Source organism: Helianthus annuus, chromosome 12 (genome assembly GCF_002127325.2).
Source record: "Helianthus annuus cultivar XRQ/B chromosome 12, HanXRQr2.0-SUNRISE, whole genome shotgun sequence".
Lineage (NCBI taxonomy): Eukaryota > Viridiplantae > Streptophyta > Magnoliopsida > Asterales > Asteraceae > Helianthus > Helianthus annuus.
In genome coordinates, this window is record NC_035444.2 from 12,311,477 (window position 1) to 12,330,214 (window position 18,738).

An 18,738-nucleotide genomic window follows, 5' to 3' on the forward strand; every position below is an offset into this window, starting at 1 on the left:
ATCAATACATAAACCAATATTTTCTACTAACAAAAGTAAAGGAGAACTAAAATGGCACAGTGGGACAGGATCACATGCACGTGCATTTACCATGGGGACTTCCAATCCGAAACGTATACAACATACACAACACTCTCATCAACGGCCAGTGTTCTTCAACAAGTGACGATGATGCAGCTAATCCCACCCGTACATCAATTTCACTCCGTTATGCATTCCCAATAACACAATTCGCCATCTGTCCATACATTTTAAGAAAAGTGTACTACTTTCATTCTTTTCCAATATTACCATCTTATTACCAAGTTTGATGCTTTAAATCCTTAAACTAGTGATGCACCAAGCGTGGGCCCGGTTAAGACAACATAGTCTTGGATGCCGGAGTGGGGCGGAGGGGCCTACCCGAGTTATAGGGTAGGTGCGATCTCTATCGCCTGTTGTAGAAATATCGCCGTTCAAAAAAAAAATCCTTAAACTATTTTCCAATATTACCATCTTATTTACAAAAAAAAAAAAAATTGCGAGTCTTATCATTGTTAAAAGACTGACACCCACTTCATTTATGCCCAAATTAGATGAAGAAATATAGATTAGAAGCAAAACAATGACCAACGGGGTGATGGTCCATTGGCAAAGGCAAAACCTTTAAACACCTTAAGATGAGAGGTTTTGGATTCTAGTCCCACATACGACACGAATAAAAGAAATTTTCCGTTCAAAAAAAAAAAAAAAAAAACAAAAAAGAAGCAAAACAAAGTTGGTAGTCTCTTAATGATTCCATTAAAAGGTTACCTATTAACAAATAACAAGTCAGCATTAAATGTGTTTCATTCACCGAGCTTACTTACCCATTAACTTTCAAAACGATGCTGAATGAAAATTTTACCACTTTATCCATTCACCTAAGTTCATAACCCTCAACCTGCCACTTACCCACCACCTCCTCGACCCACCACCACCTCCACTCCCAACCAATCAACCGATCCAAGTTAGTTCTCTTATTGATTCAAAGTTTATTGCCCAATCAGATCTCTTAATGATCCAACACTTAATAGGATAGAGGTTGCCAAATAGCTTATGCAATTTATGATGGGAATAAAACTTTCCATGTATGCACACACAATAGTTTCATTTTTTGTACATAGTTTCATAGTACAATGACTAATTCTAACAAGTTCTCAAAGTAGAAGGGTTTAACTTGTACACACAACATCACTCATCAATCAACCCATGATGCCGTTAATTAAGATTTCAATGTCCTTTCACATTTTCAATGCTTCAACCTCCCTCACTCTTCACCCAAAACCATTGTGCTTTTCCCAAAACCCATATCATTTCCCCCCTTTTTAACCCTCAAGAATACTACTTTATTCGTTGATCAATCAAACAACAAAACCCAATGATCCAATCATCAAATCCTCAATGAACTAATCTCCTCTTGCATTCACACCACATCGAATCTTTCTCCCCAAAGCACCAATCTTTAGCACAAACGATGAAGAACCCATCAAATCAAGACTCCAATTCAACTACTCAGATGCACACAAAGCACCAATCTTTATCACAAATGGTCAAGAACCCATCAAATCAAGACTCCAATTCACCAACCCAGATGCACACATTCAAGAAAGTTGCAACCTTTAAACTGTTGGAACCATCTTTAGGTACATTGGGTTTTGTGTTCTTAACAATTTGTATACTTTTTGGGTTCTTTTACTTGGATTATACAAGTGTGGTTACAGGGGATGGTTTTAGATTGTCAAAAGAGTTAGATAAGTTTAAAAGGTTGAATCTTGGAGGGTATTTAAGTACAAGTGAAGTTTATGTGAGAAAAAGATTTGATTTTTTGAGTAAAAATGGAGATGGGTGTGACGTGTTTGATGGTGATTGGGTATGGGATGAGAAGTATCCATTGTATCAATCTAAAGATTGCAGGTTTCTGGATGAAGGGTTCAGATGTTCTGAAAATGGACGGCAGGATTTTCTTTATACTAAATGGCGTTGGCAACCTAAAGATTGTAACTTGCCCAGGTTCATACATATTTTTTTTTTTAATTTAATGCAAATTTTTTCTTGTTAAATGTTGAAATTTGGGCCAGTTTTTGTTATGAAATGTTAGTTGAAATAGGCTGAGGTAATTACAATTTTTTGTTTCATTTTATTTGGGATGGTCAAATTCTTTTGACTTTCTTTTTCCGGATAGTAAGGGGTGTGATTGAGAGATTGGTCATGTCTTGGTTAAAAAAAAATGTCTTAAAAAATGCTTCATGTACATATAGCATATGGGTCAAAATTTGTCAAGCATAGGGTCTAAAGGAGGTACATAAAGGTTATTTGATTGTACATATATTGCTTGATTAAACGCCTTGCGTACGTGAAGTTGTTGCCTTGCGTCTAAACGCCTTGAAGAGCCTCGCGCTTTTTAAAACCAAGGGTTATGCCCGGCCGAATTTGTTTTTTTTTTGTATGGCAAGAAACACTTTACACCCTTTATAACAAAAAAAAAAAAACATTTACCGGGATTTTGGACTTGTAATATGTAAGTGATTTTATAATATGTAAGTGATTAATTAAATCGGAAGGCAATAAAAATAATCACTTATGTAGTGTTTAGTTTAAAACACACATCCAAATGCCTGCTTAATAGTTGCATGAACCAACAACCAAGTCATATATCTGTTACTTTGTGTTAAATACAGATTTAACGCGACAACAATGTTGGAACACCTGAGGGACAAACGTTTAGTTTTTGTTGGAGATTCGATCGGCAGAAACCAATGGGAGTCTTTTCTTTGCATGCTATCTTCCGCATTTACTTCTAGTAAAAGTAACGAGTCAATATATGAAGTAAACGGCAATCCAATCACGAAACACAAAGGTTTCTTGGTGTTCAAGTTTCGGGACTACAATTGCACTATTGAGTATTACAGGGCGCCTTTTCTTGTGCTACAAAGCCGACCACCCCCTAATTTGAAGTCCGAAATAAGGACTACTCTTAAGTTGGACCAAATGGATTGGACCTCAACGAAATGGCGAGATGCTGATATTTTAGTTCTTAACACGGGACATTGGTGGAACAATGAGAAGACCATAAGTGTGTATGTCACTAATCTATTTTTAATTTGTTATTTTTGCCTAAATAGGGGTATGTTTTGACTAGGGGTGCAAACGAGTAACTTATGAGAGCTCGAGCTCGGCTCGTTGGTAGTTCCTCGAGCTCGGCTTGGGCTCGGCTCGTTTATTGTCTATTAATTAATATATTAAATAAAAGTAATATAAAAATAGACTCGTTTAGGCTCGCGAGCTCAATAAGTGAAGCTCAAGCTCGGGCTCGTTTACTAAACAAGCTTATTTTAAATAAAAGTAATATAAAAATAGACTCGTTTAGGCTCGCGAGCTCAATAAGTGAAGCTCAAGCTCGGGCTCGTTTACTAAACAAGCGTATTTTTAGGTTTGGGCTCGGCTCGTAAACAAGTTTAAATAAGCTCGGCTCGGCTCGTTTACTAGACAACTTTAAATAAGGGGTAAATGTTATTAAATATTAATAAAAACTAATATTACAGTAAGGCTCGACGAGCCTAACGAGCTTCACATGCTAGGATTGAGCTCGGGCTCGATAAATAAACGAGCTCTATATTAGGATCAAGCTTGGCTCGGACTCGATACGGCTCGGCTTGTTTTGAGCTTTTTCTTGAGCCGATCTCGAGCAGCATGCGAGCCACTCGGCTCGTTTGCACCCCTAGTTTTGACCCTTGAGGTCAAACCTTTGACATTCCAAAGTTATAAATAGCTTTGTAGTCAAAAGCACTCATGCGACGTGAGGCCTAGGCCCCTCAGACTAACGCAAGGCGCAAATCTTCTAAAAGTGTGACGGAGGCGCAATTTTTCTAAAAACGAGTTAAGTTTGACTTTTAAGGTCAAACATTTAACTATTCATTTTCATAAAAGATATGATTTTTTTTTTTACAAATCCAATACCATCTCTTTCAAAATTTGCTTCCCATTTTTATCTATAAACGATACTTGACAGCTTTTCAATGTCGATGAGAATTTTTAACTGCATCATTATCTTAGTTGACCTCAAAAGTCAAATGACATGAAGATTGTTCATTTGGTTCGTATAAAATTCATACTGATTCCATTTTATCATCCGTTAGAGGGTGTTACTTCCAAGAAGGAGCACACGTCAAGACGAAAATGAAAGTCGAAACTGCATACCGAAAGGCATTAGAAACCGTTATATCGTGGATCAATAGTGAAGTAAATCAAACAAAAACACAAGTCTTCTTCCGCACATACGCTCCTGTACATTTCAGGTTCGTTTTATATTCTCATTTCACATCCGGTTATATTTTGGATCAATAGCGAAGTAAATCAAACGATAATCATCTCTACAGAGGCGGGGATTGGCGGGCCGGTGGAACCTGCCACCTAGAAACACTACCGAATCTCGTTTCTTCACCAATGCAACCATCTTCAACGTGGCCGCAATATCACATATTCAGAGACGTAATTTCAAACCGAACGAAAAGCTTATCAATTGATGCAACCAAAGTGATGAGTATACTCAACACAACCATCATGTCGTCAATGAGAAAAGACGGGCACCCTTCGTTGTATTATCTCGGCCCGAAAATGAACCCTGCGGCTGTACGCAGACAGGATTGCAGCCATTGGTGTCTTCCTGGTGTCCCGGATGCGTGGAACGAGATACTTTACGCTCTACTTTTGAAACGGACAACTGTTTTTGGTAATAATACTTCATCTTGAGTTAATTCACCGGTGCAGAGTGTATATAATATATATGCTTCAACAGGCAAATGTATATTGAGGGTGCGTTCGATTCGATTCTCCATGTTTTTGACATAGAAGCCGCGTTTATACCTTTCGGAATCAAAGATCATAACTTTTAAACTTATTTATAGTTTGTAAACTAGAATATCATTTTTGTTAGACTTGTATTATTTTTAGAAAATATTGAAATTCCATTTCACACGAAAAAGGGCAATTACAAAGCAATGGCAGGTAGTCGGGCAAAATGTATTGTTAGTTTGCTACACAGTATATGTTCAACATACTTTGAACAATGTAAGATTAGATCCAGAAAGTGAGATAACAGATCTGAACTCCACTGAGTTATTGGGTGGATGGTTACCTGTTATATATATTCTTATAATAAATTTTTTCTATATTAAATGCTCAATTTATAATGTGAAGCTTTCAGCTAACCTTGTTGATTAGTTTGATCTTTTATTTTTTTAATTGTATCTACATTAAATTCTCTAGTTTGATCTGTTATCTCACTTTCTGGATCTACTAGTCGATCGACAAGGCGTGCAGACACCAATATATTACGTATCTTGCACCTTGAATGATCCGGAAACAAAGTATGCCATAATGGAAAAATTGGTCCTTGCACTGATCCACGCGTCCAGGCGATTACGCAGATACTTTGCTAATCATGTCATTCATGTTCTGACGAATTACAACATCGGCAAGATCCTTGCCAGACCTAAGATATCCGGAAGATTAGCAATGTGGGCTATAGAACTGGGAGGCCATAACGTGGTTTTTAGACCAAAGCCAACGATCAAAGGTCAGGTGTTGGCTGATTTCCTGACAGAAGTGCCCGATGACAAAGATAGAGAACGCAAGGCAATGGAGAAAGCCGAAAAGCAACATTCAGAAGAACCATGGCTGCTATATACGGATGGCGCATCCAACGAAGATGGCGCAGGCGCATGACTTAGGTTGGTAAGTCCAGAAAAACATGAGAAACGTGAGTTCACGTACGCCATCCGGTTAGACTTCAAGAGCACAAACAACGAGGCCGAGTATGAAGCTTTTCTTGCTGGGTTGCGATTAGCCATCAAGATGGGAGTTAGACACGTAGAAGCGCACGTAGACTCCATGCTCGTAGTAGGACAGATCAATGGTCAGTACGACGCCAAAGGAGACGTCATGGAATTGTACCTAGAGCAAGCAAGAACCCTGCTTCAAAGCTTTAATTCTTACAAGGTACATCACACCAACAAAAGCGAGAACAAGCCAGCAGATGCACTAAGCAAACTCGCATCAACCAACTTCCAGCATCTCTGGCCAAAGACGTGTGCATTGAAGTTCTAAGCAACCCATCTTTACCATTAAGGCAAGTAAACGTCATCCAACTTGGGGCAACATCTTGGATGTCACACACCAATCGATGGCGGAAACATCGGGGCATGACACTGAGCGAAACAGATCATCCATGAGTATCCAGAACAACTATTCATTACCAGATAATTAAATGTCATGTCCCATACCATAAGATATCCGAATAAAAACAGTTATTACAAACAATTGTCTCAAAAACAAATACTGTTCCGACGACTCAGATTTAAGCGTGACATAACTAGACTCTTCCTACTTGATTCCACATAGCAGAAAACATCCTAGCATCTCAAACACCTGCCACATACGTTAAAATAGAGTCACTACACATAGTGTAAAGGTGAGCATACAGGTTTGATATAGCATAATAGAGTTCGAAATAGTTTACGCATAACTAGCATGTAACATGTGGCAAAGTGAAAGCTAGTAGGTTATAGACAGAGAAATATGCACAGACGTGACTGCGAGTGTAGAATGCGCAACACATATCCCCACTGGGACACTTGAAGTAAAGCCCTTAACAACCCCTGTCCACGACAGGTGCCGAGTCCAAACTATAGTACTATCGTTGTTAAGGTGTCAGGCAACAATCACTGTGTTAACATAACATACAAGCATTCATCGAATAACACGTATCATGCAATAACGGTCAGCGTATAAATAGTGTTTGCGTTGTCTGTCGATTGTGATTTGAATAAGTAACGTATGTAACACCCAAAAGTGCGTAAAGCAAAAAGGGATCGAGTATACTCACAAATTGTGTTTAAGTAAATAAACACTCTCTTGGATTGAAGGGAGCGTTGAGAGATTAGCCTGAACAGTTAACGATAGTATAAACAATGAGCGACGCGTAAAACGGTGAAAGTGATTAAGTGTCGAGTGGCAACCCGATCGGATGGCTACCGGATCGGTTGACCATTCGATCGGATGTCAATCCGTTCGGATGGTCATCCGATCGGATGGCCATTCGATTGGATTGATATTCGTTTGGTAAGGATGTGTTTGTGTTTGATGGCTTTGAAGTTTTCGTTGTAGCATTTTAAAAACAGAGAAGTATCACTACCTTTCAGGTCGATCGATCGAACGGTCGTTCAATCGGATAGCGATCCGATCGGCATGACACTTAGTGAGAACAAGTTCACAGTAGGACTGTCACTCGATCGGATAGCAATCCGATCGGTTGGCAATCCGTTAGTTACTGATGGTCTTGGAAAATTATGAAAATGATTAAGTGTTGAAGTTCCAAATGTCACATGGTCGGATGGTCGTTCGATCGGATGGCTATCCGATCGGACGACAATCCGTTCGACGTTCAAATTTTTGAAAAGTTGAAATAAAAAGTTTAAGTGTGAATCAAGGTGCAATCCAATCGGATTGCGGTTCGATCGGATGGCAATCCGATCGGACGGCGATCCGTCCCGCGATCTGATCTTTTTGCAGCTTGAAAAGTTGTTAAGTTCAGAAGGCTTTGCGATTTGATCTAGACGGTTTGACAACGTGCTAGACAACAGAAACCCCATCATGACCCAAATTATCCGATCGAACAGGAATCACCCAAACCCGATCAGTCTTCCGGTTCATGACGGTTGTTCACGTTTAACCCGAAGTCGGTTGTCTCTTTGATAGAAACCAGATCTCGAGCCAACACATCACTAAGAAAGAGTAGAAGGTCTGTACGAGCTCCGATTCCATCGGTTTTGAGTGCATTGAGTGTAAAAGAGTTGAAAGAAAGTTAGAAACCATCTTTCAATCCTTTCAACCATGAATATGTGTAGATCTATGCAAAAACATTGTTTAATCATATGGAAATCATTCAGATCTGAGTTGTTCTTGGTGGAATGAGGCCAAAACTTGAAGTTCATAAGAACTCCATGATGACATCACCCTAGAACACCTCAAATCTGCTGATTTCACGGTTAAAAGTTAAGATTCTAAAGAGAAAATGATGAAGGAGTGTGTGTAGATTATAGAAGTACAAGATTTAGGTTGAAAACTTACAAGAATCGCGAGAATTCAAGAGAAATGAGTGCTTGAGCGAGCTGGTCGAGTGGAGGAGCTGTCACATCACAAATGATGTGACAGGATGGTATTTATAGGTTGCCAAAAAGGGAAAGGAGGGCAAGTGTCGAATAGGTGGTCACCTCGATCGGATGACACTTCGATCGGATGGCTATCCGATCGGTTGGCAATCCGATCTAGCGGTCACTCGATCGAGTGGCTCCGACGAGTTGCGTTTTGGTGTTTCGATTCGCGTGTTGAGCGCTGCGATGCGTTTAAGCGAGATTCGATGCGAGAGATTAATAATAAACACACAAATACTATATCTAACCTACAGCCATCTTAAGTAAGTTGTGTTTAGCGTTTGCGATTAACCTACGATTGCGATAGAGTTGCGATTGCGTTTCGGTTAAACACCACACAAAATATAACACAATTAAACATGCACAAGTATCATGTAAATAGCACACACACGTAAAACAATATCCAGAACGCATAATTCGAGGTGCGAATGCAATTGCGATGCGATAAGCGATAAAACATGCGATAAACATCGACTATTCACAGATACTATACATAATACAACTAAAGTAAACAAAATAAAAGACTCGATTACAAGTCAAAGAGGTCAAATCAGGAATTAAGCAAGGAGTGACAGATCGCAATTAGCAATCTTTTCTTCCTTTGACTTTTATCTTGACTTTGACTTTCGAAACACGGGGAGTTACAACCTCTCTTGCTTAAGGGAATTTCGTCCCGAAATTAGGCTTTAGCCGTAACAAACAACTGCGGGTACTTCGCCTTCATGTCGCTTTCGAGTTCCCATGTGAACTCTGCGCCTCGTTTACAATGGGAATGCGTGAGCGCCTGAGCTTCTTGGTTTCCCGGTCCATGATCTCGATAGGCTTCTCCACGGAGATTAATGTTTCGTCCACTTGTAGATCCTCCAGTGGAACTTGTAAATCATGCTCAGCCAGACACTTTCTGAGGTTCGAAATGTGAAAAGTCGGGTGGACGTTGCTAAGTTCCTCCGGTAGTTCGAGTCTGTAGGCCACTTTTTCGATCCTTTCCAGAATCTTAAATGGTCCAACATATCGAGGCGCGAGCTTTCCTTTCTTGCCGAATCTGATCACACCCTTCCAAGGTGATACCTTTAGGAGTACGTGATCGCCAACGTCAAATTCAAGGGGCTTGCGTCGTCTATCAGCGTAACTTTTCTGACGACTCCAAGCTTTCTGCAGATTGTCTCGAATTTGGAGGATTTTGTCAGTCGTTTCTTGAAACAGCTCGGAACCGGTTATTTGCGAGTCTCCGATCTCGTGCCATACAATAGGCGATCGACACCTTCTTCCATATAATGCCTCAAATGGTGCCATTTGGATGCTAGAGTGTTAACTGTTATTGTACGAGAATTCGACTAAAGGTAAGTATGCGTCCCAATTACCACCGAAATCTATGACACACAAGCGAAACATGTCTTCAAGGGTACGAGATGATGGCGGAAACATCGGGGCATGGCACTGAGCGAAACAGATTGTCCATGAGTATCCATAACAACTATTCATTACCAGATAATTAAACGTCATGTCCCTTACCACAACATATCCGAATAAAAACAGTTATTACAAATAAGTGTCTAAAAAATAAATACTGTTCTGACGACTCAGATTTAAGCGTGACATAACTAGACTCTTCCTACTTGATTCCACACAGCAGACAACATCCTAGCATCTCAAACACCTGCCACATACGTTAAAATAGAGTCAATACACATAGTGTAAAGGTGAGCATACAGGTTTGATATAGCATAATGTAGTTCAAAATAGTTTACGCATAACCAGCATGTAACATGTGGCAAAGTGAAAGCTAGTAGGTTATCGACAGAGAAATATGCACAAACGTGTCTGCGAGTGTAGAATGCGCAACACATATTCCCACTGGGACACGTGAAGTAAAGCCCTTAACAACCCCTGTCCACGAAAGGTGCTGAGTCCAAACTATAGTACTATCGTTGCTAAGGTGTCAAGCAACAATCACTGTGTTAACATAACATACAAGCATTCATCAAATAACACGTATCATGCAATAACGGTCAGCGTATAAATATTGTTTGCGTTGTGTGTCGATTGTGATTTGAATAAGTAACGTATGTAACACCCAAAAGTGCGTAAAGCAAAAAGGGATAGAGTATACTCACAGATTGTGTTTAAGTAAATAAACACTCTCTTGGATTGAAGGGAGCGCTGAGAGATTAGCCTGAACAGTTAACGATAGTATAAACAATGAGCGACGCGTAAAACGGTGAAAGTGATTAAGTGACGAGTGGCAACCCGATGGCTACCCGATCGGTTGACCATTCGATCAGATGTCAATCCGTTCGGATGGCCATTCGATTGGATTGACATTCGTTTGGCAAGGATGTGTTTGTGTATGATGGCTTTGAAGTTTTCGTTGTAGCATTTTGAAAACGGAGAAGTATCTCTACCTTTCAGGTCGATCGATCGAACGGTCGTTTGATCGGATAGCGATCCGATCGGCAGGAGACTTGGTGAGAACAAGTTCACAGCAGGACTGTCACTCGATCGGATAGCAATCCGATCGGTTGGCAATCCGTTAGTTACTGATGATCTTGGAAAATTATGAAAATGATTAAGTGTCGAAGTTCCAAATGTCACATGGTCGGATGGTCGTTCGATCGGATGGCTATCCGATCGGACGGCAATCCGTTCGACGTTCAGACCTTTGAAAAGTTGAAATAAAAATTTTAAGTGTGAATCAAGGTGCAATCCAATCGGATTGCGGTTCGATCGGATGATTTAGGATTTATTTTACACTTTGGGCAACTTTAGATTAATTTCAACGAAGGTGTTGATTTTATTGCTCTTTCGTTTGTGAAAGATGCTGTTGTTCTCAAGCATTTAAAGGATCACCTCTTGACCAAAAATAAGTAAGTTTTATAAACTGAATTCTATGGTTGTGTTATATTATAATAAACGGGTGGGTCGGGTCGGGTAATAGGTAAAAATGAGACGCGATAATGAGTTCGGGTCTAAACGGGCCTTTTTAATAAAGTATTAATATGGTTCTGGTCAAAATGCATCATAATGGCCCGGTGTAAATCTATGCACAGATTCGTGAAGGTTTTGGCAAAGATTGAATGTTTAGAATCTCTAAAGAATCTTGAAGAAATCGTGGAACTATCAGATGGAATCATGGTGGCACGAGGTGATCTTGGAGTCGAAATACCGGTTCCTGTGGTACAGGAAGAAATAATCGATCTGTGTAGAAAGTTAAACAAGCCTGTAATTATAGCCTCGCAGCTTCTTGAATCAATGATCGAATATCCTACCCCAACTCGAGCTGAGGTATGATTTTAGCTAATAATTTTAATATAATTAGTAGAAAGATTTGAAATTGATAAAAAGGTTGGAAATAGGTTGCTGATGTTTCTGAGGCGGTTAGACAACTTGCTGATTCGTTCTGGTGAGTCAGCGATGGGATCATATGGTTAAAAGGCTGTATCCGTTTTGAGAATGACTAGTGCCCGAATGGATCTACGGGGCCGTGAGGAGAACCAACAAAGTTTTTTGCTCTTTTGCAAAGACGACGCCATACGCCCGTGAACTGTAGCCGGTGCTGGGTAGCCCAAGCCCACCATCTCCAGTTCCGGGGAAACCCGAGTTAGAGGTTTTGTTAGGGGAGAGAAGGCGTGTGCGTTACTGAAAGATGCAGAAACACAGAAGCTAGCACGCGCTATGCGCCCCAAAAAGCGGAAGCAGATACCTCCTTGTTAGGCCAAAACTGGTTACTTTTAGATAATGTAACCATTCTTGGCTACTCATATTTTTTTTTTGGCAGAGGGCTGCCACATTGGAAGGCCACCTAGACTACTCGTTTGCATCCGCATGGCATCCAGATGGTTGAATATTTGCTACAGGCAATCAAGATAAGACTTGTAGGCTATGGGATATAAGAAATCTTGCAACCCCGGTCTCGGTTCTTAAAGGCAACATGGTCGCGGTTCGATCGGTTCGTTTTTCATCAGACGGGCAGTTTTTGGTGGTTGCAGAAGTTGCGGATTTTGTTCATGTCTGCAATACCAAGCTAAACTATGAAAAACGACAAGAGATTGATTTATTTGGGGAGATGGCTGGTGTCTCTCTTAGTCCTAATGATGAAACGCTTTACATTGGCGTGCCGAACTGGATTTATTCGAGCTTGCTACAGTACAACAAACGACATAGGTATGGGTATCTTGATTCGTTTGTCTGATAAAGAAAGCCGACTTGTTTGTTTCTGTTAGTTGGAAGAGACAGTATCATATAAGACTTCCATAAAAGAAAAAGTGTACCGAAAATCTTTGAAGTTTAGAAAGGCTTGTTGATATTTAAATTATGTTTGGCTTATGCGGGAATCGCTTTATTTAGTTTTGTTTTTCGTTCTACTGTTCTATAGTTTCTATAAAATTACCAGCCCATGTTTCGGTTTGGTCCAGAAACCCAAAGGAGTGGAATCAGAAACCCAAAGGAGTGGAATCGCTTTATTTAGTTTTGTTTTTCGTTCTACTGTTCTGTAGTTTCTATATTATTAAATTTAATAATAATTAACTTTATATGCAAAGAAGGAAATATTGCTTATAAAAGGGTCTATTCAACATATATTTTTTTTAAATTTTGCTCCATATTAACTTAAACATCATGTTTTAAGTGGTGCATTTGTTTTATTGACAAATCTATTATTTTTTCTAACTTTAATAATAATTAACTTTATATGCAAAGAAGGAAATATTGCTTATAAAAGGGTCTATTCAACATATATTTTTTTTAAATTTTGCTCCATATTAACTTAAACATCATGTTTTAAGTGGTGCATTTGTTTTATTGACAAATCTATTATTTTTTATAACTTTAATTTACTTAAAATAGGGTATTGTAGATGATAAGTGTTGGTGGTAAGTGGTGATTTGTTCATGTCTCATGTTATTAACTCCGCTGCAACATGCGGGTCTCCCACTAGTAAATCATAAGTGAGAAGTTAGAAATTCTAACTTCTCGAAAATAACTTCTCAACACATAAAACCTTCTTGAATAAGTTAACTTCTCAACACACAAAACCTTCTTATATAAGTCATAAGTTACTCTAAAATAAGCTAACCCAAACACCCCCTAACTGTAAGGATAGATGATCCGGTATGTAAATAGAATCCCCCATTCATAATTATAGTCGACAATGCTGACGCTGTCTCCACTAGCTCTAACAACCCCGTGCAATCATACGCCATCCTGTTCACACTCCACGAAAACTCTAGAATACCTTCACAAACTTCCACCAACTCACCACTTATATATATGTATACACACATATAAATCACTTCTTAAACCAATTATTAACTATTAATAAAAATGGCGAATGAGGTGAAGTTGCACGGAATTGCTGAAAGCCTGTTTGTCTGCGGAGTGAAAACTGCTTTGAATTTGAAGGATGTTAAGTATGAATTTGTTGTGGAAGATTTGAGCAACAAGAGTGCTGATTTACTTAAATATAATCCCGTTTATAAGAAGGTACCGGTGCTCGTTCACAACGGGAATCCGATATCCGAGTCTCTTGTGATCGTTGAGTACATTGATGAAGTGTGGAAAGGAGTTCCGATTTTGCCTCAGGATGCTTATGAGAAGGCTCAGGCTCGATTTTGGGCGAAAGTTGTTAATGATAAGGTAATGAATAATGATTTTGTTGTTATTTTTTATAATTCTACTTGATTTTGTTTTGGGCTTTTGTTTGAGCAGTTTTGTAATCTGATTGGTCAAATTGTTCTATTAGCGGCTGACCAGATCTAGACCTGTTTAGTGATTAACGTTGACCAAAAAGTTTCAAAACATCCATTGACTTTTTGCCTTAACCTATATCTACATATATATATATATATATATATATATATATGCTTGGCTAACGCTTTTTACTAAGACCATGTATGTGTAGTGGTTAAGAAAAATAATGCCCCCATCATGGGGCATTATCCGACACGTGGCAGTCCAATCAGCATGGGACGTTATTGCAAAAGTGGCGTAGTGGGAATAATGCCCAAATAATGCCCCTTCCAATCATTAAAGAAAAAAAAAGCAAAATAATTTCTCATTGGCCAGTCAAAACCCAATCAACCCATCACAATCCCTTTTAGGCGTTTTAAAAAACACGCCAAATCAATTTTTTTTTCAAAAATAACCCCCCAAAACGCCCTATGTAATGGGGGGGGGGTGGATTTTTTTCAAAAATAATGCTCCACTACGGATAGTCTAAAATCTTGGGGTTTCCACCATAAATGCGGGGTTAGCCGGTGCTATTTAGCAAACCGAGGTTTTTTAATTTTTGGCAAATTGGAAATAAATAATCCCAACTCACTGTTATTGGCCAATAATAATCCCAACTCATTTAATCACCAATAATAATCCGAACTATTCACTTTTGTTTGTAAAATACTCCCACATTAAACAAACACTAACTAGGTTAAAATATTGCTGATGTGGCTTAACATGTGTGAACTGACGTGGCTGGTTAACATCTTACCTGTGTATAAAATGATTATCAGCCTCATTTGCACACACAATCGCACTCTCCTTCAAAACTCTAATTCTACAAATTGGGCAAATTCAGTCAATTGTGTGTGCAAATGAGGCTGATAATCATTTTATACACAGGTAAGATGTTAACCAGCCACGTCAGTCCACACATGTTAAGCCACATCAGCAATATTTTAACCTAGTTAGTGTTTTTTTTAACGTGGGAGTATTTTACAAACAAAAGTGAATAGTTCGGATTATTATTGGTGATTAAATGAGTTGGGATTATCATTGGCCAATAACAGTGAGTTGGGATTATTTATTTCCAATTTGCCTTAATTTTTTTACAACTTTGACTCTTTTAGTAATATTCCCATTTATAAATCCCATCGGACCGGTAGTGCAGGTGATGCGACCGGTTTTTATCTAGTCTGATTCTAATAGCTTTGTTAATTTTGTTAATTTGATATTTTCTTACGATTTAACTATAGCTTATATTACATTATGGGGTATGTTTCAGTGTTTTCCTGCAGTAGTTAATGCTTTTAGCAGCAATGGAGAGGAGCAAGCTGTTGCAGAAGCTCATGAAGCTCTTCAATTTCTTGAAAATGAATTGAAAGTGAAAGGCAGCAAGTTTTTTGGAGGTGATAACATCAACCTGGTTGATATTGCTGCTACTTTTGTAGCATTTTGGATTGGAGCAGCTGAAGAAGCATTAGGAATAGAGGTGATGAGCAAACACAAGTTTCCGAAGTTAACCGAATGGAGTGATAACTATATTAACTGTCAAGCTGTGAAGGATAGCTTACCTCCAAGAGAAAACGTAGTTTCTTACTTTAAGAAGCGGTTTGGTAAGGCGTAATATGTTGGTGAATTATGGTTATGAAGTTGGTGTGTTTCTTCTGTTCATTGATGTGTCAATAAGCAGCTTCTAGGAGCTGGTTTGTCAATTAAGATGTAGTATGTAAGTTTTTGGTTCTTTACTTGTTTTGTTACTCTGTTGAAACTGATAGAGTAAATTGCCATTTTAGTCCCTGAGGTTTGACTAAAATTGCCACTTTAGTCGAAATAGTTTTTTTCTTACCATTTTAGTCCAAATACTTTTGTTTTCTGCCATTTTAGTCCCTGACTTTTGTCACTTTTTGCCATTTTCATCCAACCCACTAACTCCATTCAAAAAATTTAGTTAACTTCGGTGAATGTTGGCCAAACCACATTTTTCTTTCTTTTTTTGCAGGTGCGATGGTATGGGGATTGTGTTGTGCCGGTTTATAGTGAAGATAATGGCGGTGGTCGTTGGTTTTACGATGATGGCGGCGGTGTTGGTTGATGACGTGGGTGGCGGAAAAGTGGCCGGTGGTGGTGGAAATGGTGGGTGGTGATGGTGGTGGAAATGGTGGATGGTGATGGTGGTGGGGTGGGTGGGTCGGTGGTGACGGTGCAGGCAGGTGGTGGCGATGACAGAAGGTTATGATGGGGTGGGTGGTGGGAGGTGGTGGTCGATGAAAATTGCAAAAAATAACAAAAGTCAGGGATTAAAATGTCAGAAAACAAAACTATTTGAACTAAAATGACAAGAAAAAAACTATTTGGACTAAAGTGACAATTTTAGTTAAACCTCAGGGACTAAAATGATAATTTACTCAAAGTGATAATTCAAAGTTATCTATTGTTTTTATTTTATTCTTTACTTGTTTATTATGCATAAGACTAGATCTACCTTGTGTCTGTGACGGGTCACGGTGTAGAAGGGTGTTGTGACTATTGACATGTGTATTAATGATATGTACATCATATTAAATTTAAAATTTAACTCACGTTATAGTAATTATTTAAGAATAATAATAAGTGGGTTTAATTAATTTTACTAATTTTACGTTTCTTATATAATACTTTAATTCAAAGTGAATTGTAAATTTTGTCCTCTATGTATATTTCCTTTTTTAAGTGATGTCTTTTACCTTTAGAATTGATGTGTTTTTCACTTTATGTTTTAATATCGTATATGTTTTATCCTTTAGGCTTAACACAGTTAATTTTTTCAATTAAATAAGATCACACAAGGGTAGTTTGATTTCTTTGCATGTATATTGAAATATTTTAATTAACAAATTAAACAAAAATTCATATATAAATAATATATTGTATTATACAGAATTCGTGTCTTTCCCTCTCTCTACCCTTCTCTCTCTTCCCTTCTCTTTCTACATATGCCCACCATCAACAACAACCACTACCAACCACCACCACCAGGTACCAAGAACAACCACCCCACTAGCTCTTCAGATCCACCCACGAGCTCTTCAAATCTTGCACCGACTTCGGTGAGATTCCCCTACTAGATCCCCCTTCTCTAAGCTTGACACTATTTGGTGGTGAAGAAACACGGAACTAATTTTAAGTTTATTAGTTGAGTTTGTGTTTCAAACATGACGGTTAATCTTCTTAATCCTTCCTGAGCTAGAGTGTGATCTTTCCTGCAAAACAATAACACCCCGTTAAGCTCGTTAAGAGGGGAATATGGGGGTTTCCCTCTTAACCACCCTCCGGTGTGAGAATAAGTAACTGTTTTGAGAAAATTAAGTGTGTGTTAAGAGTGAGAGAGTAGAGAACAGAATGAATCAACCTGTGAATGAAGGTTCCTATTTTTAGCTGGAGTGGTGTAGAAAGAGATGGGTTGATGGGCCTTGGGCCTGAAAACGACAACAAGGAATATCCGATCTGTCCTGTGGTGTCGACCGTTAGTGTCTTCTAGAAGATCTTCGGTGCTGGCACACCTTGATTGGAGCCACGTGTCCGGGTTGTCGTCTTTGTTGTCCTTTTGTCATCAACAGGTGAGTGGAGATCATGGGGCAGTTGTCTCCGCCCCCTGATTGGTGCCATGTAGGCGTCCTTGTGTACCTTTTGTCTCCTGCACGATTGTTAATCGTGGAGCACGATAGGGTACAGCCTGCCTGACGCTGATTGGCTCGTTCTTCTGCCACTTGTACCTTTGATGCTTCCTGAAATGGCCCTGCGCCGCTACCCTCGCGCGGCCTTTGGTGTGTGTTCAACTAGCCGGCGCAAGGCTTAGGGGTTGAGGGCTCATATTCAGGATGCTAAGTGTGAAAACTGATGTTACATCTTGCTTGGACCTCGCGCGCGACCTAGGTTTTGCCTTAGAAGCCCGCGCGGGGTCTGCAGATTAATCAGATTAGTGAATAAGGAGTATGGTTCAGCGCGTGACCTAATTGGTCTGCGCGGCTTTTTGGGACCATACCCCTTCAAGTTTATGTCACTGCAAATGACTCACTAGAAGGTTTATCCCGTATAGGTGAGAAAAAGAAAAGCGGCGCGGCTGGGTCGAAAACCTCCGAGAGCGCTGGGTCCAGGGTCCCTGAAGCCGGCGCGACTCCGTCTTCTGTCCTTGAGGAAGAAGAAGAAATTGAAGAATAGGGTCCTAAGTTGGTGACCAGAAAAAGGACCGATGAAGAGAGTGCTACTGGCGGTCAGCCTGCGCAGAAAACGATCGAGGTCCCTGTGATAGGGAAACAAAGTAGGTTGCGGTCTCTTTACAAGTTCTCACCAGGTTAGTGTTGTTTTCCGAACTCTTCTTTTCTTCTTTGGTAAAAGTTTTTAACACTTCACTTTTGCAAAAGCGTTGAAGAAGACTCCTGAGAAGGTTAAGGTATTGAGCTAGAGAAGGCCAAAGAGCCAGAAGCGAAGAAACCCAAGTTTGTTATCAAGCCTCTTAGGGCGACTGAGAAGGACGTTGAGAAGACGGTGGAAAAGCCTGCGGGCGAAGTTGTTCCTGAGAAGGAAACGTTGGAGGAGACCGAGACCGCTGCTACTACCAAGCGAGACAAAGCGTAGGGTCCGGAGGTCGTACACATCACAGGGCTTGACCAGCCTTTCAAGAGTAAAGGGCCGGAAGTTGTTAAGCCCACGGTAGCCGCGCAGCATGACGCTTCCACCCAAACTGTACAAGTGACATCCATTGCTGGGGGGGTCTGCTGCCACCGTACCAGAGCAGACGGCGCAGAAAGACACTTCT

General features: G+C 39.7%; 2 protein-coding genes across 2 annotated transcripts; both read left to right on the top strand.

The window, feature by feature from the left end:
• Nucleotides 1–1,259: 1,259 nt before the first annotated feature.
• On the top strand, nucleotides 1,260–5,126 carry LOC110894112 (protein trichome birefringence-like 10). The gene is made up of 4 exons (XM_022141287.2): nucleotides 1,260–2,031; nucleotides 2,700–3,098; nucleotides 4,158–4,316; nucleotides 4,398–5,126. Exons 1-4 carry the CDS (start codon nucleotides 1,496–1,498, stop codon nucleotides 4,768–4,770), a joined length of 1,467 nt encoding a protein of 488 aa, XP_021996979.1. The 5' UTR covers nucleotides 1,260–1,495; the 3' UTR covers nucleotides 4,771–5,126.
• An 8,244-nt stretch (nucleotides 5,127–13,370) lies between these two features.
• Nucleotides 13,371–16,388, top strand: LOC110894111 (probable glutathione S-transferase). The gene is made up of 2 exons (XM_022141286.2): nucleotides 13,371–13,862; nucleotides 15,226–16,388. Exons 1-2 carry the CDS (start codon nucleotides 13,551–13,553, stop codon nucleotides 15,565–15,567), a joined length of 654 nt encoding a protein of 217 aa, XP_021996978.1. The 5' UTR covers nucleotides 13,371–13,550; the 3' UTR covers nucleotides 15,568–16,388.
• The last annotated feature ends 2,350 nt before the right edge of the window (nucleotides 16,389–18,738 follow it).

Bases quoted from the DNA above. Each gene is read 5' to 3' on its own strand.
- LOC110894111 (XM_022141286.2), top strand. From the start codon at position 13,551: ATGGCGAATGAGGTGAAGTTGCACGGAATTGCTGAAAGCCTGTTTGTC. The intron at 13,863-15,225 runs GTAATGAATAAT...GGTATGTTTCAG, and splicing joins CGAAAGTTGTTAATGATAAG to TGTTTTCCTGCAGTAGTTAA.
- LOC110894112 (XM_022141287.2), top strand. From the start codon at position 1,496: ATGAAGAACCCATCAAATCAAGACTCCAATTCAACTACTCAGATGCAC. The intron at 2,032-2,699 runs GTTCATACATAT...TGTTAAATACAG, and splicing joins AAAGATTGTAACTTGCCCAG to ATTTAACGCGACAACAATGT. The intron at 4,317-4,397 runs GTTCGTTTTATA...TCATCTCTACAG, and splicing joins TACGCTCCTGTACATTTCAG to AGGCGGGGATTGGCGGGCCG.